The following is a 26,354-nucleotide window of genomic DNA, read 5'->3' on the forward strand; positions in this document are numbered from 1 at the left end:
TTGTGGTGGATGAGGAATAAGACTCACAGCTTTAGTCAACGCCACTGTGAATTTACTGGCTGTGAAAAATCTTGCCTATTAATAACATCTCCCAGTAAGGGCAAATTAAACAGGGTCTGCCACAGTGCCCTGCACTTAAAAACCCAGATATAAACTACCTGTTTGCTGGTAACGGTTTTATAGTGATGAATATGGAATAGGGTTTTTTGGGGTGTGGGGAGGCAGGGGAGACAGATTTCTGAAGATGTACTGTTCTGGCAACTCTGGCTGTAACCACAGATTCCCCAGACCAAATTACATAATGGTTTACCAAGAATGAGTCCATTTGCCAGTCACCAGAACCAGTTACTGCATTTAAGTACGCTATTGTCAGTGGGGATGGGGGAAGAGGGAGGAGAGAAATAGCGTTTAAACACTTAAAATGAAAGTTGAATTTTTACAGATCCCTAGTACACTCAGTGCAGAGAGAAATAACTGGGGTGCACTTTCCTGCACGGATGTGTTTCTCTCTCCTTGTTCTTCCTGATTGTTTCTTCTTCTCTCCTTCACTTCACTCTTGCACCCTTGACGATGTTCTCTCACACTTCAACCTGATCCCTGTGTTCCTCCAGCTGTTCACTGTTTCTCCTTTCAAGGGAATCCTACTGCTGTCATGACTAGAGTCATGCCACGGCATGTTCCATAACCTTGGGATTCCAGCATGTCATCTCTTCTGGTAAAGGAGCATCACCCCAAATGCTGTGCTTAGTGTGTGAAAAGGGAAATAACCATCCATGTTTACTGCTGTTACACATAGACCGATGGACCAGGATGTCCAACCTGAAGCTGAAATTGAAAACACTCTTCCTGGCTCAGTTCTTTATTCATTTGTTGGTTTTTTATAAAGGAGTGGCACTCTTTCTCTCCCCCCCCCCGCCACCCCCATGCCCTCCCACCCCAATCTTTTAGGGGGCCAGGTGCTGGCCATTCCGAAGGTAGTTCTGTAGTTCCATGAGGAGAAGGTCTGGGCAAAAAAGTTAGTATGTGGCATGAAGCAAAGAGAGTGATAAAGATTCAAGCTCAGACAGAAACTAGCGGAAGCAAGTTCCACAATTGAGGGCCTTCTGCTTAGAGAATGTTGACCCAATCATGCCTGTTAGACTTGGCTGACCTGCAGCTGTGCTCCATGTTACTCTTTGGGAAGAGTACGTATGACTGGCCGTGCATGTTCTCTCCCTGGTATACAGTGTGAAACACAGCCGTCATTTCAGTGATACAAGGGATCTAAGGGAGGCCAGTTTTCACTTTCAGCTTGAGGTCTGTTATGGCACTTCAATATAAAACCAGGTGTATTCAAGTGTAGCTCAAACCAGCAACATGCTCTTGAAGGAGGGGCAGTGAATTCTTTATTTAAAAAAAAAAAAAAGCAATAACCCAAATACCTTTGCTTATGGCTGTCCTGATAATTTTGCAGCCAGTTTTCTTATCCGACCTGAGATTCAGGTTGTCACAGGACAATAACCTTAAAACACCTTTCCTGACTTGGATCTGTTTAGTGACTTATTTTTACCTACCGTGTATTCCCACTTCAGTGTAAGACTTGTATGTACAAGGAAATACAATTACTAGAATTCAGCAAAAAATGTAAGGATTCTACCCTAACGTTGGCTTTCTGTGTACCAGAGTATGGGGAGGCCTGTTTTACAGTTTTGGAATACAATCTCCCCTTTACTGCCAGTTGCAGTGGAGTAAAGGGAGCAGATACTCTGCTCTTGGCTAGGACAACAGTAAATTGACACTTGTTGAACTTGTTTCAGTAATCGGCAGGGGCGGTGAACAGATCTCACGGATCCAGGCAGAGTCTGGCTGCAAAATTCAGATTGCTCCAGGTAAGAGCTTCTGTGTGTAGTGGACAAGTAGCAGGGCATGGCATTGAAATATGGCATGTCCAATAGATGTGGAGACCGGGCTGTGCATCACATTCATGTGTGTTATCGCTGGTTATCTAATGATGCACAAGGGAATTCTGTTCTGGGACTGACCTCCATACTAACACAGAAAACAGACCTGTTAGCTACTTCTGGGAGCAAAATGAGGGGACCACCTCTAATCAAGAAGCAGATGCAACTTAAGTGTTAAAGGATGGTCCATGTTGTTCCCTACAGAGATGGGAAATGCTCCTGTTCAGGGCTGTCTTCCAGTGGCACTTCTTTGGAGAGATCAGATGTGGATTGTATTTAATTGCATAGACTTGTCAGTTTTTGGAAACTGAAATTTCAAGAGGTCGGGAGTTGCTCCTGATCGGATCCATCTCAAACTAAAAAGGAGACCGTACCAATCTATTGTGGTATGCTGCGTATTCTTGCTTTATACTATTTTTCTGTGAAGATACTTCCGTTTCCCCGAAGGGAAAACAGGCTATGTTACTACATGGGGAGGAATATAGTTACTGCAAAATATTATCTTCTGGGTTCTTAATCTTAATTGGCAGGGGGAGATTTAAAAATAAAGGAGAGATCCATTTTGTCTTAGAACATGTTAATGAGAATTCAAAGATATCGAGGATCAACGTATTTCAATGTGCAAAGGGAACATTTTAGTGCTGCCCTTTGGTCACTGAAGCAGCTGTCCAGTTTTTTTAATCCAATTGGATTGCATGTAACAACTCGTTTACTAGGAGTGTGACACTTAAAAGAAAGCTAACATGGAATATATAGTTGTACTAAGTGTAGGAAAACACCATGATCATATCAGTCTAAGATGCCACAGGCACAAGACTGAATACTCAAGCAGGAGTGAGTGTGCAGGGTGATTGAAGGATAAATAAGATACTTAACAACTATTTGCTTTATTTCCAGATACATAATTATAATGAATTGCAGCCAAGAATTCAGATCAGGTGTAGAACCTGATTGCTTCATGCAAGTACTGTGTGTACTTTGAGGCTGCACTTTGTTCTTGAGACTGGCTGTCTCTAACCACCCTCTTATAACGTGCAATCCATAATGGATCATGTAGATTTTACTGCCTCTTTTAAACATGAAAGAGCTAGTTGTGTAGGCTGTGTCTAGGCTGCTTGTATCTGCCTGCTTGGCTGACTACTGTTGGCCATTCAAGAGTTGTGAAATATCCAATCCCTGTTGTCGTCGTGTTCTTGTTCCCTTAACAGACAGCGGCGGGATGCCTGAGAGGCCCTGTGTGCTCACCGGAACACCAGAGAGCATTGAGTGAGTTTTGTTTTGTTCTTTTTCTCTCTTTCCTTTTCCTCTTCCTTACCACTGTGTTCTATCAGTGCTGCTATTTGGTTAGCCACAATCAGCAAATGTTGGCCTACAGAAGCTTTAGGGTCACCAGACTCTAGAGCCGCTTGGTCTAACACTGAGATGTTTACTCATCAGAGTCTTTTCCAGTTAGTCTGTTGAACCCACTGCAGAAGTCCCGTGGAATTTCACTTCAGAGTTGCTCTTAGGGCACTTAGGATGCAGTTGGCTAACTGCAAGTTTCCAGGATACTAAATTAAGCCATTAAAGATCACTCTTCTCCCCTCCACCTTCCCACTGCTACTGAGATGGCCATCCTTCCAGCTGAAGAGGGGCTGCACAAGGCCCCCAGAGCCTGTCAGTTGCATTCCTGAATAAACAGGAGGTATTGCTCCAGAGCAGCATGAGGTCCATCAGGGTGCCTCCTCCATATTGCTGCCAGCCAGAAGCGAAGGACTGAACTGAATATTTGAACTCTGGTCCCTGCATGGTAGACACACATTTGGCAATCCAGCGGGGGTTTCTATTCTTTAGGCCTATAGAAAATTTAGGGACAGTGTTTCCTCCCTCCCCCTTCCTAGGAGCTGAGTTTGAGACTCTCACAAACCAGTTGAGGACCTCCTGCTGGGACTGGATCCAGGATCCTCAGGCTTACAGGAACACACTTAACATATGGAGCTGCTCTTTCTCTCCCCAACCTTTGGGTAGGTGGGTTTTTTAAAATCCATCTGGAAATCTTTGAGTTGCATTTTGATTAGTAAAAATACATAGGCACAAAGACTCTCTCTCTCTCAAGAGAAGACTTTGACTATTCTGTTCCTATGAGATCTAAGATGCTTAAGGCACCTCACGGTACCATAATTCTGCAAGCATTGAACCAGAATAACTATAATTGGCAAGCACGGATTATAGGGCAAACAATATGATTTTTTTCCTCTAGCGAAGGATATTTCAGAACAAGAGCAAAATACTAAAAAGCTGTAATGCCTGATGAGACACTTGGGGAAAATGGGTAAGAGCAGATCTTCTTAACACCTAAAAGTTCTGAAATACGCAGCTAGACACTCATATCCAGGGCTGTCGCAGGTGATCCCACTTTTTTAGACTTGTGAAACTGAATGAGGAAGAAGGCTCAATAACGGGAACATTCCTAACAGTTGGGTGGGTGATTGTTTTAAAAAGAATGAATGATTATCTTAAGTATTCATAAAGCCCTTAAATTTTGAATAAATTTTTTTTTAATGGAAAGAGTAAGGAAGACAAAACAGAAGGCGGTTGATGCTCTGTTTTTCAATGTGCCCTCTGTTTTAATCTTTCTTTTTCCATCAAAAAAATTAACTTAAGGGCTTTATGAATACTTAAGATTGGTTTTGTGATTTTTTTTTTTTTTTAAACAACCAAGAATCCAACTGTTAGTTTCAAATCTGAAATCTACTGGAAATTCCAGCTCCTGCCTCGCTTCCTGATTGAGGCCCAAGGTTGGGGTAATGCTCTGCTGTTGGACGCAGGCCATCAGACCCTCACCCCCTGAGTTGACACTCCCAGGGGAATGTGTCCTAAGGGGACAATTCCCTCTGCAGTGTGAGATGGTTGGCTGCTAAGTGGAGGAGAGAGGAAGAACACCACCCAAGTGCAAATGCGTGGCTGCTGGCCTGGCTCCATCCTCTTCAGTGAGGAGAAAGGGGCAGGTAGGTGGCAGCAATTAACATGAAGATGGAAAGCCACTGCCAGTCAGCTCAGCCATTATAAAGCTGCCAGGGAGCAGTCTCCTGACCTTGTCATCCGTCTGCTTTCACAAGCAGCACTTAATCTCTTGCCCTAGCTCAGGGGTTCTCAAACTGGGGGTCGGGACCCCTTGTGGGGTTGCAAGGTTATTACATGGGGGGTTGCGAACTGTCAGCCTCCACCCCAAACCCCGCTTTGCATCCAGCATTTATAATGGTGTTAAATATATTAAGTGTTTTTAATTTATAAGGGGGGTCGCTCTCAGAGGCTTGCTATGTGACGGGGTCACCAGTACAAAAGTTTGAGAACCCCTGCCCTAGCTGCTACGTGGCCCCTGCCCCATTTTCTGTACAGCCTTAGCAGCCCCAGCTAGGATGGGAGGCTGCAAGCAAACCCTGCCAGTGTTGCTGCGGGAGAGCAGGCCGAGAAGAAGGGATTCACCTGTGACTCAGTCAGATCAGAGGTGGTGGTCTAACCTGCTGTGTTACTGTGTCAGAGCAGCGCTCCTTGCCTGCCTCAGTCGGGAAGTGAGGTTGTGGTTACGATTTACAAAGATTGATATTAACAATAAAATTGGGAGTTTAGGCATTAGAGATTCTTCTTGACTCCACTTAAAATGTGGTACACCCAAGCTGTGGTGAAGCCAATGATTTAAAAATGTGTAAGCATCAAAGGTGTCAAGATGCACTGCTTCCTCCCTTTTCCACTTTCTAGAAATCGAAGTGCTGATAAGTGTTGTGAAGGGGAATTGGTGTTCCAAAGCATAAAAGCCATTGTGCTAACCATAGTTTTCTTCTCATCTGTTCACTTCTCCTCTCCCCAAATGTCTCTCATTCCAGTGGTTCTTAGTTTCTTGGGCAGATGAAACGTTGTCTAATGGTTGCTCTCCTTGCTTCTTTTCAAAGACAAGCGAAGAGGCTACTGGGGCAGATAGTGGATCGCTGTCGGAATGGACCTGGCTTTCACAACGATGTTGATGGCAACAGTACGATCCAGGAGATTCTGATCCCGGCATCCAAAGTGGGTCTAGTCATTGGCAAAGGAGGCGAAACAATAAAACAGTTGCAGGTGTGTGAGATGTTTTTACTTCAAGGAACTTTCCCCCCAGCAAAGTTCCTCTCGATTAGGGGTTCCCAAACCGTAGTACATGTGCCACTGGAAGTATGTGAGCTTGGTGTTCCATCCATTCACTTCACACCAACGTAAGAAGGTGGTATGTGACCCAGTAGAGATCAAGGAAGAGTGCTTTCAAAGAAAGAGCCTCTCGTGCCTGCTGCAGGAGGTTAACATGTTTGTGTTTCACCTTTGGCGACTTGGGTTCAAATCCAGCCCTGAGTTACAAAAGGAATGAGCTTGTCCTCAGTTGAGCGCCTACTGGATATTTCTCTGCATTATAAGAGAAGCACTAGCTGTGGCAAGATGTATGCCCTGTTGAGGAGGGGCCCTCACCTGGCAGAGCAAAGGGTGTCCCAGGTCAGGATTCAGGTGCCCTGGTGAAGCTGCTTAGTGCCTGCTGTGCTGTTCCCCAGGATACCTTTCATCAAATTCATCACTCCTGTTGGTGAAGTTGGTATTTAATCTCCTCTGCTCTCCCTCCACCCCCATGAAAACATCTGGGTGTAAATCAGTGTTCCTGGGTGTATTTTTTTTCTCTGTTTATCTTGGTATACTTTACAAATCTTTAAAGGCTATAAAGGGCTTCAGTAATACATTTATGCCAAGATAATAATTGTGATTTTTGTTGAGAGCTTTAATTTTGGCTGTATCATCCAAAGGTATCTGACACACTGTGTAATTGTGTGTTTAGAGAGGTTCTTATTTCACTGTTACACCTGGCTAGAAAGACAGAAGTTGGATTTTCTGTTTGCAGTTGTCTCTGCACTAAAATGTGGTGTGAGAAACGCACCTCCTTGCAGTCCTGGGCTTAGGCTGTAGAACAGTTGTGGTCTTTGCTTTAAAAACAGCATGCTGGAAGGCTGCTCATCTGACCCATATAAATGTTTAGTGACCAAAGTTTGGACACCTACTGTTCACTCTTGTTTAGGGACCATGCTTACTGAAGTGTTGTGTGGCTTTTGCAGGAGCGAACAGGCGTGAAAATGGTTATGATCCAAGATGGCCCGTTGCCAACAGGAGCAGATAAACCTCTCCGTATTACTGGAGATGCTTTTAAAGTACAGGTATGGAGTAAAAACACTTCATGTGATTCTGCATAATTGCACTAAGACACCCTTTAGACAGTGGAACTGTTGATGGTGCTTGTGAGCATGGCATGGGGTTAAATAAGGCTGTGTGTGCGTTGTTCATTCTAAATATCTGCTGATGAAGGTAGGTGCTGGCACCCGTGCTCCAGATAAGACTCCAGTGTAACCAGAAGGTTTAATACTTCAGGCAGCCAGGTAGCACTTGTAATCTGAAAGCAGAACAACTCCTGGCACCACAGGTTAAGCGTATTCGATATTTATATTGCAGTTGCATCCAGGGGCTCTCTTGTGTTAAGTGCTCTACTTAAAATGTAGAGTCATGACTTCAGAGTTTAATCCCACTATACCACTGGAGGTGGTTGGATGCTTCATAGTGGATGTTTAGAACTACTAGTTATGGCAGTTTGTGCTTATCAAGTGCCTCTCTGAAACTGACGCATTTTACTAGAGGCTGGCATGCTAATCTAAATTTAGACCACTCTCAAGACATTAAAAGGTTGTTGCACCAGATAGCACCCAACAGCTAAAGTTAGATTTTCAGTTCCTGCCCAAGCATAGAAACAATGGGTGAGATCTTTCAGAAGCATTAGGCACCCAACCCCTCTTGATTTTCTTTGGGAGCTGAGTGTCTGGTTGCCTTTTAGAAACACCTACAATGATAGGGTGTTCCAGGTCTTTCCTGAAGAACACTAATATCCTTTCCTCCGCTCCTAGATGTATCTAGCTGGTAATACAGCTTTGAAATTTTACGAATGATTCACAAACTACTTAAACTTAACGTTACAAAAGTGTAGATCTGTAAGACAAATTTAAAAGCACTCTTACATTTTCAATCAAACTATTTCACTTGTCACTTATACTCTGTCGACTGCCCCTCAGTCTGCCTTGCTGGATGTGCCTCAGCATATTTTCCATGTTCTTCCTGAGCAGTAAATCCCATGCAAATCAGAATTAAGGGATCTTAGACTGTAAACCCTTCAGGGCAGGGATTGTACATTTGCACAGCACCTAACAAACTCTATAGATCCTTGAGCATCTAACAAACTCTGGATGCTACGATAGTTGCACTTGGCAGATAATTCTGACAATGGCAGATTTGTATTAAATCTTGCCAATAACTTTATTTCTTTCTATGGCAACCTTTTTTGTGATAGCTACTTCAGAGAAAGGTTATGGGGACAATCTCCCCTATATCCTATTAACACAATCACCAAATATCGGCAGTGCTGCTTTAGGTAATGCCTGGAGCCTAAAGTTTGATATGTAGCTTTAATAAGTAACTTCTATAAATTCTGGCTACTATAGATTTGTTAGCAATGTACACTTTCACTAGCTGGGCTATATAGTAGCTTGTGAAGGGCCTTCAGAAACAAACACAAGATTATTCACTCGTGTAGGAAAACCTTCACAGATTACCAGGGTTGTTTTCCGGTGCTTACTTTTCACCGTGTTTAGTAGCTAGTATTTCTTCTTTCCTTTCCTGTCTCCTCCTCCCCATCTTCTAGTGGACTTGCAGTTTAATGTGCCATCATGGCTTCTGCCATAGCATGTGTGGGTTTGAGTTCTGTTCAGCAGCAAGGGTCTTGAATTTCCTTAAATCCCAATTAAGACTGTATTTTAGAAACAAATGTCCGTCTTTTTTTTTAAAGACATTTTAAACAATTGCACATGGGGATCTTCTTCCTAAAAAGCTATCAAATTGTTAATGAGGAAGGGAGGTTGCAATACCAAACAGAATTCCATTAAAAAGGTGAAAGAAATCCCAAGTGAAGGAATTTCAGTCTGCTTAATATAGGAAGCAATTCTGCTTGATGCTGCCTAATCATTGAGGCCCTGAGCACCAAGATGGGGAGTGGGATAGACATGAGTTAAAAGGTAACCATAATTTTTTCCCCACAGCAAGCAAGGGAAATGGTACTGGAGATCATCCGGGAGAAAGATCAGGCAGATTTCCGAGGCGTACGAAGTGATTTCAGCTCTAGAATGGGAGGAGGCAGCATAGAGGTATGTTCTTTTCACAAGTGCTGTGGTTACCTCCCTAGGGTGAGGGATGGAGACCATTTAACTTCACATTGCCAGTGAGATTTATTTCCTTCACCATACTCTCTGCCTTTAAATATATCGCACCCATCCACCAGAAGAGGCTCACCAGCTTTCCAGAGAGGGCATTTGTCTGGGCTTGCGGATGGCACTTCCATCTCTTCCAAAAATTTTTTTGAAAGTGCCATTCTTGTAATGCAGAGGGCTAATTTTGATAGGGGAAGGGATTTATGGTCAGTGGAAATATTAAGGATTGAAAATTGGCCATACATTTGTGCTTAAGAGGGATAAGACCTTACAGCCTGGAGCTGCTTCGTTTGGCCTGGCATGGTACGTAAGCGGGATGAATACACCTCTTGTAAAACAAGTATAATATATTCCAGTTCTGAGTTTTTACACTGCTTTGCTTTTCCCATCAGGTCTCTGTGCCCAGGTTTGCTGTTGGAATTGTAATAGGAAGAAATGGAGAAATGATCAAAAAGATTCAGAATGATGCTGGCGTTAGGATTCAGTTTAAACCAGGTTTGTGTGAGAACAAAGGTCTGTTGCTTTCTGATCACTGTGCGAAGCAGGGACTGCCCAGTTTTATTGCTCAGTGCTAATCTACAGCAGCTAGTTTTCTGTCTGCTTGTAGTTACTTAGGCTGTGTCTACACTGCACTTTGATCAGTAAAACTTTTGTCAGTCAGGGGGTGTGAATAAAACACGCCCCAGCCAACAAAAGTTTTACCAACAAAAAGCGCCGGTATGGACAGCGTTTTTTTTGTGTGTGGTTTTATTTTGCTGGCAGGAGAGCTCTCTTTTGCGGGCAGAGCAACTACACTGGAGACCTTACAGCGGCACAAAGCTGTGCCACTGTAAGGTACGCAGTGTAGGTATAGCTTTAGTGTCCCTTTCTAACACCAATTTTAGAATGACATACCACCTCCTTGGTTCTTCATGCGGTTTCTACAGGCGTTTTCTGCTTGTTGCCTGAGAGGCTGGAAAGAAATTGTATATACCTCATTTTCAAAACATTAGACGCTATGGCAGCAATGTCTTGGTCTTGTAGCTAATTGATCCAAAGAATTGGATTATGGAAAACCCTTGTTTCCTGGCTTTAAAGTACTCCAGGATATTCCTGGCCGTTAGGACCTGACGAATTCAAATTTCCTCTGGGTCACTTGGCTACCTTTTATCCTGTTAAGAATATAGCAGTCTCTTTCAAGGTTTATCATGTTGCATGTGAAAGTGTTACCTTTCCACTATTAGACCCTTCTCAGATGATCAATATGGGTTTGTAGGTGGGTTGGGGGAAGGGCTGAAGGTATAGAGAAAAGATGGCAGGTCTGACACAACAGATCTACCTACAGGGAAACCACTGGCTATGGCCATACTGGAGGGAAGCTTCATTTGGTGGGTGGGCCTTTTTCCCTTTTTAATTAAGTCTTTGTCACCTCTCCCTCCACAGATGATGGGATTAGTCCTGAAAGAGTCGCGCAGGTCATGGGGCTTCCTGATCGATGTCAGCACGCAGCCCATATCATCAATGAGCTTATTCTCACAGCACAGGTGGGTTCTGTAGACTCCCAGGAGGCAAACACCTATATTAATAGAGAATGGGAAAGGTAGTTATGGGACGTACGTAGTAAACATGGTGGCATGACTATAGGCCACCGTCTAAGAAGGAATAGAGGGTATTGAGTAGGCAACTATGTTCTCTTTTCAGCAGGCCATTTGTGCTGCTACCCATTAGAGTACTGTAGTGTCACTTTCACAGAGTGTTTTGCTATCCTTGATGCCACTTAACCATGTGCTAGTTCAACTATGAAAGGTCTCTCAAGCACATCTATTTAGTTCTCGGATAGCTTAATATTGTCAGATGCTGAACTGTAAATTTTTAGTATAAGAAGAAAATGGTGAATAATATACTGCTTATTTACTTAGGTAATTAATGTTTTGCTCATGATTTGCATCAAGCTGCATTAGGATGGTAACTGGAATTTAAATAAAAATAGAAAACAACATCATTATAACGTTTATATTTGTTAAAGAAAATAACCTTAAATGTTTTGAATACGTATGCTTCTCTTATCAAAACATGTTTCACATTTACACCTAAATGATCAGCAATCTTTCTGCGGTTTGTCCAAGGCTATGGAAATAGGCTTCTGTACATTCAGCGAATCTTCTACATTTCTCTTTAGTCTGAGTGCTTTGGCTGTGATAGTTCCATCTATTTTGTCACTATTTTCTTCACAAATTGTTATTAGAAGAGGCCAGTTCTTACTAAATAAATCAAAACCATCAACCACTGAATTCCATCATTTCATCACGGGGGGAGACTTTATTTGGATCCTCCTGTTCTCATCTGTGAAACTGAAGCAAGGTGGTTGTTATAGAAATATTTTGCAATTTCAACAAGATTTTTCTTTATTCCTGGAGTTGTACTTAAGTCTTCAAATGACCGCTGCATCCAAACAGGTACTGCGCCCATATGTTACAAGTTTCAGGTTCCCTTCGTTATCCTTTAGATTTCTTCTCATTTTGCCTATATTTGCAGCATTGTCTCTGACAATGCTAAGCATTTGACACTTGAATTTTTGTTCAGTGGGTTGTAGCTTGCTGCTACTTTTATGTATTCAGCTGCATGGGCATTTCCTGGTGCATCAATAGTTTCTGTAGGATAGACAACCCCATCTTCTTTTGTCTAACAAGCGCTTATTACTGGATCATTGTATACATTGCTCCACCCATCAAGACTCAGATTAACAAATGTTCCATCAATATTTTTTTGCAAACTCTTCAGTTTACTTCTCGTATACTGTATCCAGCAATGTCTGCTCTGCTAGGTGGAGTGTAGCCTGGTCATAATATGAACCAAGTCAATGAAATGTTTGTTCTGAACAAGTGGAAAGGGAGAATTTGTTGCATAAACAAATCAAGACATTTTTTCATCTGTGGAGTCTTGCTAGAATTTACAGGGCCTGATTATGAACTCAGCTGTAGTTTTACTGGATGATGAACAAAGTCTGTAAATGAAAGATTCCCTCCTCCTGCGTCTGTTTGTACCACTCTTTTAAAGATATAAAACTGGGTTTAGAATAAATTTATAGAGAAAGTAAATCATAAGATTGTCGAAACTATTTTTAAACCCTTATCTCTAGCAACATACTGAACCAGTTGCGCGCGGGGGGGGGGGGTATTTTTTAAATGTTGAAGTTAATACCTGAAATCTTTACTTTTAAATAGGAAATCTTCACCTGAGATGCTTTGATTATATTGGGTAATAAAGTCAGAAGTCCAGCAATAACAGTAAAAAAGTAATTGATAAATACTCCCACAACAAACTAACATGCCAATTATCTTTTGAACACACATTTTGAAATTCACAAGTAATCTCTCCCCAAAAAACACATTTATGTCAGTAATCTAAGTTATCATTTACTAGCATAGTAAGACAGGGTAGGCTGTCTATTAGAATGGTGCAAAAATTAGTCCGATGGTTCAGACACATCCACCACATCTTCAAAGACTTTGCCTTTTGAGGAGCACTTTTCATAATGTTTCATTCTAACCACCAGGCCTTGCATCTCTTTGTTGCACTGTTTAAATTTGATATGTGTTCCTTTTTTTACCCAGAGGTCCAAGAATTTCTTGAAAATATTCCCAAATAGGGTCTTTTGTACAAGCTGCAGCCATGACAGGTTTTTTCTCCAGTTCCCTAGGGGTGAAATCAACACTAGTGGCTGCACTCCGATTCCCACAGTGTCCTGCTTTGACATCAGTCTTGCTCCTTTCTGGTTGGACACTCTGCTCCTTTCCCTTGTTACATAACTTCCCCCACCAGTACCTCCAGAAAACAAAAGTAGTAACCACGGTCTGAGCCTTCTGCTCATGTAACCCACGTGCCTTTTAGATTTTATTTGTTTAGCAGCAGAGGAAAGCAGCTGAGAAATTAATGGATTTCTGTTTTTTGTATCTCTGTGTATACATGCAAGGAGACAGAGCAAGGCCATTTACTTGAAGTACCCAAAACCATCCAGAAGCAAGGCCTGGTAGTTACTGGACAGATCAGTATTTTTCCATGAGCTGGTGAGCAAGTTTCCATGTTGGGTGGAGTCATAAATATTTTTAATTTGAGATTTGAACCTATCAGAGCTCAGGTAGGGAGAAGCTATAAAATAGGAGTATGAGACCACCCAGGTGGTCTCAGTGGATGAGCCTGATATACATGATGATGTCTTCTGGAGGAAGAGGTAGGGTCCCAATGCCTGTGGTGACTTTGCCAGTCTCTTGCACCCAGTAGCATAGCCTCTGGGCCCCTACATGATCAGGCATTAATATAGCACATGGCCTGCTGTGCTATATTTATATAAAGCTTGACCTCAAACATTAGATGTTTTCCCCGAATTTTTTTTATATAGAAAAGCAGCCTTGAACTCAGTTTTTGACACAAGCTCATGGATTCAGCATTTTATTTTATATTTAAATATTTTAAGAGATTATAATAAATTTAGGCCTTAATATTTTGTTTACATTCAGATTTGATTTTAAATTTAGAAAAATCAAATTTTAACTTAAAAAAATTTTTTTTATCTATCCTCATGGGGGTGGGGGGGAGAGAGAGAGCCTGGAATTGAGGGTTGGGGTTAGCATGGAAGACCTTGCTTCTACCACAATGCGTGATAAGGTTGAGAAGTGCTCAGAATGGCTGAGCATGAACTGAGTGCACAAAGAGCTCTTTTCTTCCTGGATCTTTTCTGCAGGTTCTAGCTAATGGATACCCATCCTTGTGCTGTTCTGAAAAGGCTCTAGGGCTGGAAAGCTCCACTACTCTTTGTGGAAGGCAGTGGGGGACAAAACAGCCTTTTGTGGCTCTTCCCAGTGCTGTTACTCATGATTTGAAAACCTCTTTACATACTAGGGCCAATCCTTTCCTCAGCCACGTCATCTTTGGACCCTCTGTGACATTGGCCTGTGACAGCAGAGGGCCTTTACTTTGCAGATACATGCATTTGGATTCTTTTACACTTCTTTGAATTTGGACAACGTTGTTTGGAGGTTCAAGATGATTTGAAGCAATGTGTATTTCAGCTGAGGGATTCCAGTAGCTCTCAAGGTAACTGGCATCTGAAAGGGTTAACTTTTGGCTTTTGTGAAGTCTTTGGTGCCAAACAGTGTACATTAATGCTAAGGTTTCTGGTTTGCTCTAAGGAAAGCTAGGCAACTAGCCCTGCTCAGATTGGAGCCCAGCAACTAAAAGGACTTTGAGTTTATGCATACCTGCCAGTTATAAAAAGATATTCTGTTTGAAGGCATGCATTTATATCTACTTGCTGAAATAAACCTACAGAATCAGGAAGGCAGCTGTGACCTACGTTAACAGCACTTCTTTGAACTGCTTCAGAATCTCACGGATATAAAGGCCAGGCATTCCCTAGTTTAGTGATATTCGTGGTATTGATTATATCGTGCAGTTTAAACTCTACTTTGCCTTTTTTTTTAATGTGGTGAATTAGAAGTACAGGTACTGGGGTCAGGAAAAATACTGATGGAAATGCTGTTTTTTTTTTTTTCCCCTTCAAGGAACGAGATGGCTTTGGAAGTCTGGCAGTACCCCGGGGAAGAGGTCGTGGTCGTGGGGACTGGAGCGTTGGCACACCTGGAGGGATGCAGGAAATAACCTACACGGTGCCAGCTGATAAGTGTGGCCTTGTTATAGGCAAAGGTAGGTAATGCTGACATGACGCTCTGAGATGTAATCTCCATCTCAGATGGGGGTTCCTAAACGTTACTGGAGTGGCTGTGGTATTTTCAGTATGGAAAATGGTGGTTCAGTGGCCATGATCATACAACACAAGAGAAACCGAGTAAGCATAACCACCCAGTAAGGCAAATGCTTTCTGTACGCATCCTTCTGATGCCTCATCTCTCACAAGTGTACATTCTAGGCATTTTTGCATGCAGAAAAGTCATACTCTGAGTTATCAGGCCAGGTGTACATATCATGCAAAGCAGCTATCTCATGAAAAGATTTAGGTCCTTTTAAGGACCCTTTCTAGCAGAGTGGTTTAAAGAGCAAGTTTACCAGGGGACAGACAAAACCGATGCATTTCTATAGTGGTACCCTTTGTCTTGTATTTAGTTTGCACTCCATCGCACGGTACTTCTTGTTGGAGCGAATGTTGTATCTCCTTGTACATGGAGATCAGCAAGTGACTACCTGTAGCCAAGCTTATGTAGTCACCTGTAAGTTAAGTCTGTCTGGAAACAGCAAGATCTAACCTACCTGCTGAATTTCATCTCCTGGTGCATAATAGACTGGGCAGGTGCCCTATGAGTGCCTAGGACTCCTGAGCTTGCCTGGAGTCTGTAGTTCTCTGTAGTTGGGATCGCACTGCTGCCTAGTCATTGAACTCAAGTGTACCAAAGTAATGGAAACATTTGTGTTCCCTTTTTAGAACAGTTGTGTCCCAGTCAAACAATACCAAATGCAAAGGCGAAGGCTCCAACAGCAATTGTAACTTGGCTGTGTGTGTCTTCATGTTCATAAAGTGTGCACCATAACTACACTATATTTAACTGGAAACAGGAATAGAAATACTGTACAGGTACAATGCACCTGAGATAATGTTGGAATCTAGACTTAGTGTTGTAGTTTAAAAAAAAAAATCACCAACACATGAAAGTAGTTCGTATTTAATTTCTCCCTACTCTTTAGAAAAGAATGATCTGTGTGCTTAATGTTAGCATTTAAATAGTCACAATTCGGCTTTTAGCGTCCCCGGAGTTGAGGTAAATCAAGTAGGAGTGGGTTCCCTCTTTGCTGCTGGCAAAGACAATTTTCTGCCAGACTGGATTGCTGCTTCCCTGTTTCAGGCATCACTATGCCACAAATGTATCTTTGGAAATAAAAGCTTGGAATTTTCAGAATGCAGCCAGAAGTGTGGAGTTCTCTTAAATTCAAGAGAAGAGGCACTGTTTGTTTTTCTCCTTTCTTACTATTTTCTTCTGCACTTGGTGTTAGTGTGGTTTTGAGGGGATTTTGTCATGTGCCAGTGATATTTAGCTTCTCTCGTGAAGTGTACCAGCACTCCATACCAATTATCAGTGGGCAGGATGCATATGCTGTGAAAATCGTAAAGGAACTGGCCTTCATTAAGACTTTTCAGATGCTGCTGTGAACGTGCTGACTGCTTTAAGAAAGTTCAGTTTTTGAAATTAATTCCCTTCAAACCTCCCCGTTCCCAATCTCTTCCCCTTCTCCTCTTTTTCCCCCTCCCCCCCCAATAAAACCCTTGAGAGAGTTTCCTTAAGGCTTTCTAAACAGTTTCAGACTTAGTTTTTGCTGTAACCCTATTCACAAGAGTAGTGAAAATGTATTAGCAATTCAAAAAGTGCTTTTGTTCCCTCATAATTCAGAAAAAGCTGAAGATACTGTGCTCAGTCTTGCAACAAAAAATCCTGTCAGGACAGAGACCAAGCAAAGGAAAGTTATTCTCAAAAGCAAAAGTGGTAAAATATAATAATGGAAACTACCATTGCTATTTTAACTATTGCAGTAGCTACCAGTAACCATTAGAAAGTACAGAAAAGTAACTTATATGAGTTCTAACAATGTATAGAAATGTTGTCTCTTTAACATAAGCATTGTGATCTGGGGGAGTGAACACGGGGTTAGGTGTAAGAAGCTCCTGAATTCTAATGCTGGCCCTGCCAGAGTCTTGCTGTGTGATTGTGAGTGTAAGCCATTGTACTTTAGTTTCCCCATCAGTAAAATGGGACCGCTTACCAGAGGCTTTCAGAGGATTGATTATTAATGACTGTACAGTGCTTTGAACATTGGAAGTTGTGTAATATTTACTTACAGTTAGTACTATTGGGGTATTTACACTTGTATTGTTAGTTCGTTTTTATCTGTTTGAGAGTGATGGCTGTAGCTTCATCTCCTGGGAGTCTTGGATAAGAAATGTATATGACACATTTTCAGAGCCTTCTGTGTCAGTCAGTTCTCTTCCCACATGCCCACTATTTCTGCATTTGTTGCTCTTTTGTCACCTGTATGTCAGTGGGAAGAAGAGGGGATCTTATTGCTAAGGTTAATACTCTTTCCTATGGATGGCCAAATAGGAATCCTCTACTCTAAAACACCTAGGCCTGGCCAGGGATAAGGGGTTTAGCCCTGTGGTACTTGGCGTATTGAAGCTAAATTTCCAGATGGGTCAGCCAGTGAAACCCTAGGGGCTGCGTCTACAGAGAAATTAAGAGCAGAGTCCCAAATTGGGTCTTTAATGGAAAATTTCCATGTGAATGAGATTCTATACTGTATCTGACCGAGAAGAAATCACTTAATCTTCTCATTATATTTTAACCATTTTCTGCAGTCGTTCACTACAGTCATGAGGCTGATGTGAAGGAAGACTCTGGGAAATGCAGCTCTGAGTAGGGACTTGGCTTGCTTCTTACTAACCCCAATTTAAAAAAAAAAAAAAAAATGTAATGGAAACCGATGTATCAATACAGCAGGGGTCACTAGAGCAATGTCTGTAAATTCTGTTGGTTGTTCATACAGCTGTAAAGTAACCCTTAAAATCCTGGGGGCACAGTGTGTTTAGGATTAAAGAAGTTGGAATAAAGTTATTTTGACTGGAAAAAAATTATAAGTAACTTAATTAATCTAAAAATAGGCTGTTTTAGAATTGGGTCGTTCATGGTGGAGACTGAATTTCATGTAATCTAGACTATTTTAGGTACTTATCTGGCCTCACTATATTTACTGTGTTTGTCCTCACAAACATCCTTTGAGGCAGGGCAATGCTGTTAACTCCATTGTTGTTGAGAATCTGAGGCACAGAGAGACTAAGTGGCTTGCCCAAGGTCACGCAGAAGGTCTGTGGCAGAGCAAGGACCTGAACTCGGGTTCCAGGCTAGTCCCTCACCTTCGGACCATCCTTCCTCTACAGGATCCGAAGCTGACACATGCATAAGCATCATGTCAACAAAAGAGTAGATGTTAGTAACTGCAGTATTCCTTGTTACCTTACAAACTGTCCTTGAGGGGGTCAGAAGTGGAAGAGGAATTCGGGCCGCATTGTTACAAGCTTTGTATCTGCAGTGCATACAGTAACTGACCCCAGTGCCTTTTCCACATGGGCATGGTGAGCATTCTGTGGCTTAATAAGGAAAAGGGAAGGCTCACTGAAAGTTGTTTGGATTTTTTTCCTCTAGGGGTGGGTAGGTGCAGCTTTTCTTGTCTGAAAGACTTGGTGAAGGGTGGAGTGGAGAGCCATACAAATGTCAAGTGCTTTTTCTGTGTGCTGGTGCCTGGAAACAAACTGCAACCTCTCAGGGGCCCCGCTGGATTTCCATGATAAATACAGCAATATTGACAGATAACGTGGCTGGCCCGGCTCTTGTCAGCTCTGCCTTTTAGCAGGTTTGATTAATTGCTTTACAATTTCACATCCAGCTGGGGGGCCACTCCTGGATCATTTCTACCCCCCGTCAGGTAGAAGAATGGAGCAAGCTGCCAAATAAGTCTATAGACAGCCACCATGCGCCGAGCGGGTGACTTCATTATGAAGGAAGGTGAACTCCTTCTGACACTGCAGCATCATGTTGGCTGCTTCATCTTATTTGTATGCTCCAAAGGCATAGTGAGAAGAGATCTCAAATGGGAGGAGAGTAACTTTTGGTGTGTCAGAGGGTGGGGGGCAGGAAGAATTCTGATACCCAAGAATGTGCAGGAGGAACAAACATAAAACCTTTTGTGAACAAGCCTAGAGATAACTGCCTTCACTTGGTGTGGAATGGTAAAAGAAGAAGCTGATGGGAACCAGACCCACAATTAATAGCTTCTACTAAACATTTCTGCTCTTGGTAACTTGCATAATGAAATGTGAAATGCTAATTATGGAAACAATTTGAAACTAAATACACTGTGGTCATTTACAGCTGGGCAAGGATACCAAGTCAGAAGGGAAGATATTTAGAGCTCAGGAGAGGTTACACATAGCTTTGCTTTGATGATCACATTAGCATCTGTCACTGAGACCAAGTTCTCTTCCTTTCTATGCGCTCAAAAGTAGGCAGGCTAAAAGCATGTAAAACTTTCTTCCATTCCATATGGCAGCTTAGTGAGCACACAAGCAGGCCCAAGCCTCTCGGTTTGCACACATGCTAACACGTTAAATGAAACAAAATTCTTGTTTCAAAACTCTCATAACTTTCCAAATCACAGCTGAAATGGATGATTTCTTATTTGGCTACACAGGGTAATATGCAGGCAAAACAGAAGGATGTGGCATAAAAACTTGTCTCTAATCCCCCAAAATGCATCTAGAAAGAGTTAATTGCCTAGGGGTGACCCTTCCCCCCACAAAAGGAGGTATAGAATGTTGAAAAGGTCACAAGTTTTACAATGAAATGAACAAATGTTCTCAATGTCTGCACTTTGTCTTGAAGTTGTGTTCAGGGCTGGTTTCAGAAACACTGGCAAAAACAGGGAAGCTACTTATGGATACACTTTAATCAACTTTTTTGCTCAATTGCTCATTAGTTTCCTTTTCTCCCCGTTGCAGTGTATGTTTCAGCTAGTGGCCTTATCTAGGTCTGTAGGAATCAGAGCTGTAAAACTTCCCCCCCACCCCCTTTTCTCCAGTTGAGTGGCGCTGATCTGTAAGTTCTGTGAAATTCCAAAAGAAGAATTGAACCATTGTAACATCGGCTGAAGCTTTTGTTAAGCAAATTTCATTAAGAGACTGAGACCTTGCAAGTTTTTTCACCAAGTCAAACCAGATTTCATTAGCTCCAACGTGCCGAAGAGTACTCTTGTGCACTCACTTATCTGAGAGAGCTGGTTCACTGTTCATATACATTCACCAAAGATGCACCTAAAGGACATGTCTACACTTGAAAGTTATTTCAGATTAAGGTAGGCTGTGAATTTAAAGCCTGAATAATTCCCCATGTGGACACACTCTTATTCTGTGATAAGTGTCCACATGGGGAGCTGTTTTGAGTAGCTATTGTGGTTAATTTCCTCATGTATACAAGCCTGAACTCTAGCTGTGAAGTGACAGGCTGGCAACTGAACCGTGCATTGTTCCAGAAGTGTGTGTAGCCATTTGTGCTGCATTGCAAGTGGGAAGTGGCTGCAGGAGCTGGTAGGATTTTAAGGAAAGCACCTCTTGAACATTGCATAACTATAGGAAAACTATCAGGCTTTGTCCTCACTGCTTAAAAAAAAAAAAAAAAAAAAAAAAAGGTAATGCGCATTAACTGTCCTGCTGTCAAACAAGCCAACCACCTGTTTCGGCAGTGAACATGTAGCCTTAAGTCAGTAAGAATAACAGTGTATCAGTCTCCATTATTTTTCTTGCAAAATAATTTCTTCATTTGTACTGATTAGCTGGCCCTAAGGGTAAGAGATGATAGTAAATTAGCAGGAAGAGTCCTTGTCGTTGGTCTCTATTATTCACAAGATATTTGCCCATAATACTGAATTTGGTTAGCAGCCCAGCAAAGTGTGCAAAGGCACTATGGCACATACCCTTCTTCAGATGTTAAGTGCAATTGGCTGACCCAGTAAGAGGCAGAAGTCTGGCCAGTAGCAGCAAAGACTCAGTCTCTGGGTGCACTCATAAATAAATGGAGAGGGGTGTTGTGGGGATGTGAGCCAAAGTATTACGAGTATATTCACTATAGTGTTTCCTTCACTACTTAAGGCAGGCACAAGGGTATGGGGAAAATCTATTCCAGCTGTAGGATGTAGCTTTTGAAATCGTGATAATCCTCTCTCTATATAAATGAAAAATAATGAGTTTTATGTTTATCTCTTCTCATGCCTTGATTTCTCTTTTCTGTAGGTGGAGAGAACATCAAGAGCATAAACCAGCAGTCAGGAGCCCACGTGGAGCTTCAAAGAAATCCACCTCCCAACACGGACCCTAGCGTACGGATATTCACCATCAGAGGAGTTCCCCAACAGATTGAGCTCGCTAGACATCTCATCGATGAGAAAGTTGGTGTAAGTGTCATGTGGTATTGCTTCTGAATTGGTTTTAATTGGCGTTGACTACTTTTACTGATAAAGGTTTGGGTAGGCAGGGGCACAAACTTCTGTATTCTGTGCTATGTGTTTGTGGTGTTGATAGTCTGGTCAAAACAACTTGCTTGTAAGCAGACAGCCTGAAAAGTCTGAACTGGCCCTCCGGTAGACCTGGATTAATATGGATGGATTTACTGTAGCCTGGAATGTTTCTCCCAGAAGCCTGCTTCAGTAATCCAGTGTGGTCTGCTCAGTAATGGATGGAAGATCTAATGCTTTGCTAGAAGAGATCTTGTGGGATACCAAAAGGGTGTCTAAAATCAGATTTGGGGGAGAAGGCCGAGTTACGTTGCTACTTGGGGATTGCAGAAGTGCACAAAGGGGATGGCAGGATCTCTGTGGCACTACAGACTGCTGTTACAGTAGTGGTTCTATGATGGCTCTTAACCTACCTGTTAACAAAGCCATGGCTGTTGCAGTGTAATGGAACCAGGCCAAAGAACCTAGTAAGGAGAGACTTGGGTAAAGGGAGGTGAGAAAATACTGAAGTGGGACCTTGTAAAACTGAGAAAGCAGCCTTTATCCTGAATCCCTTGACGAGAGAGTTTTTGATCTTGGAGTACATATAGTGAAACTTTCATACATTCCTAAGTCCCATTGGCTTTCAGTGAGACACTTAGGAGCCTAAGTGGTTTTCAAAAATGGGCTCCCAATTCACTTAGGCACTTTTGGGAATTTTACACTTTCCGAATTGGTGCCATGGGTTCTGTGGTATGTCCTGTGCTGTCTAGTCCCTTTTCTTACTATTGTTCTACACATAGTGGCTGGGTTTTTGTTTTTGTTTTTTAAAATGGTGGAAGGGATTATAACATTAAGTGTTTGTGGATTCTGTGACAGGGTACCAGCATGGGTGGACCTGGCGGTTTTGGTCAAAATCCTTTCAGCCAAGCACCTGCTACACCTCATCAAAAGTAAGTTTCCACAAGTCCTTTGGACTCTAACGTAGAGAGCGTGAATGTGAACATTTTAGATTGAGACGTGAAGGTTTAAGAATAAGTGAAAACTTGTAGAAAGTCAGACTGAAGACTCCAAAATCCAAGGATGAGTGAGATGAAGCTTTGAAGCCCAATTCTAGAAAGCTCCTAATTGGAGGTGCCGGTTCCTGCCACATCTAAGAACGCCCACCATCAATGTGGCAAGGGTGTGGAAAGAAATTTAAATTAGCAACAGATACTGTCGGCCTCAAGTTTAAGTGAGGTTTGATGTGCCCTCCTTTCAGCTCTACTAATAGTAACTTAAGGAAGGCCTTCATGCTCTCTTCTCCAGTATTGGATCGGTCAGGAGTTCCCCCTGTTTTTGCATTAATTCTTGCCTTAGCAGCTGCTGACTCCTAATAATCATTTTGATGCTGTTACTGTTTTTGTGCATATGATCTATTAAGAAAATGTCCTGTCCATCTCCTTCAGTGTATGGTATTATAATCCACAGTGGTCCTCAGGCATTCATGACACAGGGTTGGGGCAGCACCTACCAGACGTGGCAACAGCCTGGACAGCAAGTCCCAAGTAAGTGGTTAGCATTTTGGTTTGAGAAAAGTCAAAAGTTAATCTGCAGTCCACACAGGTACACAGCTGCAGGTCTCGTGAGACCACTCGTATGGAAGATGGTAGAAGAAGTTACACAATTAAAGAAGTGCTTGCAGGTGCACCCTGGAGTAAGGGATCAATGCTGCTGATCATAGTAGCGTAACATAAATCGAAGGTGCACAGAAAACCTGTTATAAATCGCTCTTTGCTGTTAGCTGCTTGTTTTAAGCATCCACCCCCCTTTCCTGCAGGAGCTTGGACTCCCTCCCTGCTCCCCCCCTAACAAGAACCTTCCCACCTCTCTAGACTCTCTCTCCTCCTGCCTTCCCCAGCTGAGCACTGGACAGCACCATTCCCTCCCACTAGCCACAGCCTGTCATTAGCAGCCCACCTCCTTTCTGCTCCTGATTGCCCTGATTCTCTTTGCTATTCACCTGCTCTCCTGATGTGAGCTGCCCTCACCACTTGTTTCGCAGCCTGAAGGAAAGGTTGGGATTTTGGTAGGAATGAATGAATGGAGAGGAGAGGGGGTTGGATGGGAAGGGGGAAGACGATAGGATTAGCTCCTGTCCTAGTTCCACCTCCCTGTGACAAAGAACACCCCCCCCCCCTTACTGGAATAAAATGTCCCTGAAAGGTTGTAAGTACAGACCAGCACCCAAGCTGTTAAATGCTGGGAATTAGTCAGCGCCTTACCAATTAAACAAGACAAGTAGGTCACATGGTTAAGAGGAAACAACATAAAGTTGTACAAATTCATTGTTGGTCAGAGTTCAAAAACTTCTGTCCTTCACTCCAGTCAGCAGGCCAGAAAAGCAGATCTGCAGCTGTTTGCGTCCTGGACCTAGTGTGCTGCCGAGGTGCCTGTTTCGAGCGGCTATTGCTCTGAGCCAGGCGGCGTTTGACCTCCTGATTGTTTAAACCCCCAACCCATTCAGATTAGGAGAACAACAGGCCCTCCTTAGTTTAGGTGCTCCAGCAGTGCCATTGTGCTGCGTGTCACTCCGATACATGGAGCAGTCGTTCCATGCAAACACCAGCTTCAATTTGTCAGCAATCCCAAAGTTAATATTTTCCTCTTCTGGTAGAGATGTTTGCACTTTAACTCTCAACAGAGGCCTAAACTTTCAGACCAAGAGGCGGCTACTTTCAGAAACTCCTTATGCCTTCCCTCAGCCAAAGGTGAATCGGTTCAGAAACTCAATACAGTTCTCTTCACCTGTGTTGAAATGATGTGGGGTATTTCAGGTGTTAAGAGAACTTTCTGTACATTTTTAAATACTTGAATAACTTAAGTTTTAAAAATAAGCCTTTCAAACTTCTCAGGAATGGCCAGCGTCTTTTTACGTGTTAAGTTTGGTTTAGAAATAAGAATCTGAAAACTGGCTGCTGCCTGTAGCATACAGTTTCCCACTAGCAGACCACCTCAAGATGTAGCACTCCAGCTATACATACCACCTGGAGAGCTGCACAGTGATTATAGGTACAGCTGTATCCATATTTCCAAGATCAGAGACTAAAATTTGGTGCCATGGAAACCATAACTCTGAATATTCTGCAACTTGTTCATGGAAATCCCCTGCCATGGTGCATCATTAACTTAACATTTCTAATTCATATGCTACGATAGCATAAAGGGGCCCCACTTGGGAACAGGGGCCCATTGTCCTAATCTCTGTACAGACACTTTCAAAGACAGTCTATGCCCCAAGGAACATACAGTCTAGGAAGCATTGTAGATAATTACAGTGGATATGTAGTTCAAGTAGCTTAAAATAGTAAAGTGATGCAAGCACCCAAATGTACTCCTTCACCAGGTAGCATTATAGTAAAGTACTAATGGTAACTAATGTTTTCTTGCTATCTTTACTTTGTAACACCAGAAATATGTTGCTTGCAATTATTTTCAGTTTGCTTTGGGTCCGGGAGCCTGTCCTGGGTTTTAGAATCTGTCATAACTGTCTGACTGAAAGATCAAACGCCATGTCCACAATACACTCTTTTCTGCATGGGGAAAGCAGTTAATACAACTCTGCTAACCTGCTAACATTACTTGAATGACGCAGGGAGGGGTACCATTAATATCTTAGCTCAGATCCCAGGATGGGGGAGTCATCGGGCAGGCTTCTTCACCATTCTTGTATGCTGGAGGCTCTTATCTTTGCCTTCATGTAAAAAGGCTTTGGGTGTGCTTCCTTTTACATTTATGAAACATGCTGTACTTGCCTGAGGGTGTGTACGTTTACCCCCCCTCCTCCCCCGATTAACTTATTATTTTGCATGAGAACAAGGGGAGTCCTTCCCCACCAAAAAAAAATCTGTACCAACTTTGCTCTCCAAGAGCAATTATTTACAAAGGAAGAATCCTCTCCTAAAATAACCCTCCAGTACATCTCCCATCCTTCCTCAAGCAAAGGTTTGAGAAGAGAAATGGGTTTTGCACCAGCCTTGAAGATCAGCAGACTTGGGCTATGAGCTGATGGGATAAGTGAAGGCTGTTCGTTGGCCACCCTGCCACCAGCCCCTGATGTTCAGATTTGGGGCCTGTTTGCATGCCGAAGTCACAATGGCACAAACACCAAGCCAGACACAGATGGAAAAAGCATGCATCCTCCCCTCCCCCCCCAAATGCCTCCTGAGGTGTCCAAACTGTAAACCCTTGGACAAACCCTTCACCAGCTGGGGTCCGTATCACCCCTGCCATGCTCTGGGTCAGATGTCTTGCATCGCTGCTCTTAAACCTGGTGGGAATGTTGGCTGTTCCATTCCATATCCACTTAGAACCCTCCATGTTCCTGTTTATAGCCAGGCACACTCTGAAGGCAGTCTTGGTAAAGAGAGAGGACAGACAAGATAATGCTGTGCTTTAAGCAGACCTCACTGCTTTCTTCTCCTGCTGCAGATCACAATGGTACCCAGTCAGGCCAGGTGGAGTTCACCAAGGCGTGGGAGGATTATTATAAGAAACTAGGTAAATACCTGTCTCCTACATCTTCTTGTTTTTACACACAAAGTTTTATCTAAAATCAGCTTCTGACCATTTCCTTCCCAGTCTGTTCTAAAGCAAGTGTCACAGCCTGGTTTCCATGGTCTCAGCATTGTCAAAGAGCCAGATGAATCACTCTTCAGAACAGACCTCCTATGAGCAAATTCTAGAATGTCCCCCCTCTTCCCTTTCACCAGCACAGCCCCCCTTGTGAGAGGAGGGGCAGACCCCCCAACCCTACACATGTATTTAGATTTTAATTACTTCTCCCACATCTTAAATAAATTAACTGGCCGGGTAAAACATTTTGCCGTGAAATGTATTTAGTGGCGTGTCCTTTCAGCCCACTGCGGACTGTAATTCTCCTAGAAGAAAAGGCATTGAAGGAGGTCCTTTGTTGGCATTAGCAGGTGGACAGTCAAGGCAGCCCTGACCTCTGCAAGAAAAGGTCTTGACTTGTAGCTTTGGTCAAGTCTTTTAACCCGCTTTTATGCCCCTGGACAGGACACTGCTGCCCTGTTTCCTCCACCCAATTCACACTTTC

The 26,354-nt window shown here is 42.8% G+C and overlaps 1 protein-coding gene across 8 annotated transcripts in view; it reads left to right on the top strand.

Annotated features, from left to right (window-relative positions):
* FUBP3 (far upstream element binding protein 3) overlaps positions 1 to 26,354 on the top strand; it is a 56,247-nt gene that overhangs the window by 23,965 nt on the left and 5,928 nt on the right. For 5 of the 8 annotated variants that reach the window (XM_077835659.1, XM_077835664.1, XM_077835661.1 and 2 more), the window contains 12 exons: positions 1,797 to 1,868; positions 3,149 to 3,206; positions 5,870 to 6,032; positions 7,046 to 7,144; positions 9,068 to 9,172; positions 9,628 to 9,730; positions 10,658 to 10,758; positions 14,776 to 14,917; positions 21,057 to 21,217; positions 22,136 to 22,209; positions 22,727 to 22,803; positions 25,727 to 25,795. In XM_077835659.1, the coding sequence (XP_077691785.1) occupies positions 1,797 to 1,868; positions 3,149 to 3,206; positions 5,870 to 6,032; positions 7,046 to 7,144; positions 9,068 to 9,172; positions 9,628 to 9,730; positions 10,658 to 10,758; positions 14,776 to 14,917; positions 21,057 to 21,217; positions 22,136 to 22,209; positions 22,727 to 22,803; positions 25,727 to 25,795 (1,224 nt within the window). The remainder of the gene's footprint in view (positions 1 to 1,796; positions 1,869 to 3,148; positions 3,207 to 5,869; positions 6,033 to 7,045; positions 7,145 to 9,067; positions 9,173 to 9,627; positions 9,731 to 10,657; positions 10,759 to 14,775; positions 14,918 to 21,056; positions 21,218 to 22,135; positions 22,210 to 22,726; positions 22,804 to 25,726; positions 25,796 to 26,354) is intronic. The other 3 variants (XM_077835663.1, XM_077835667.1, XM_077835666.1) reach the window with 1 other exon arrangement.

The sequence above is a fragment of the Eretmochelys imbricata genome, chromosome 16 (genome assembly GCF_965152235.1).
Source record: "Eretmochelys imbricata isolate rEreImb1 chromosome 16, rEreImb1.hap1, whole genome shotgun sequence".
NCBI classification, from domain to species: Eukaryota; Metazoa; Chordata; order Testudines; family Cheloniidae; genus Eretmochelys; species Eretmochelys imbricata.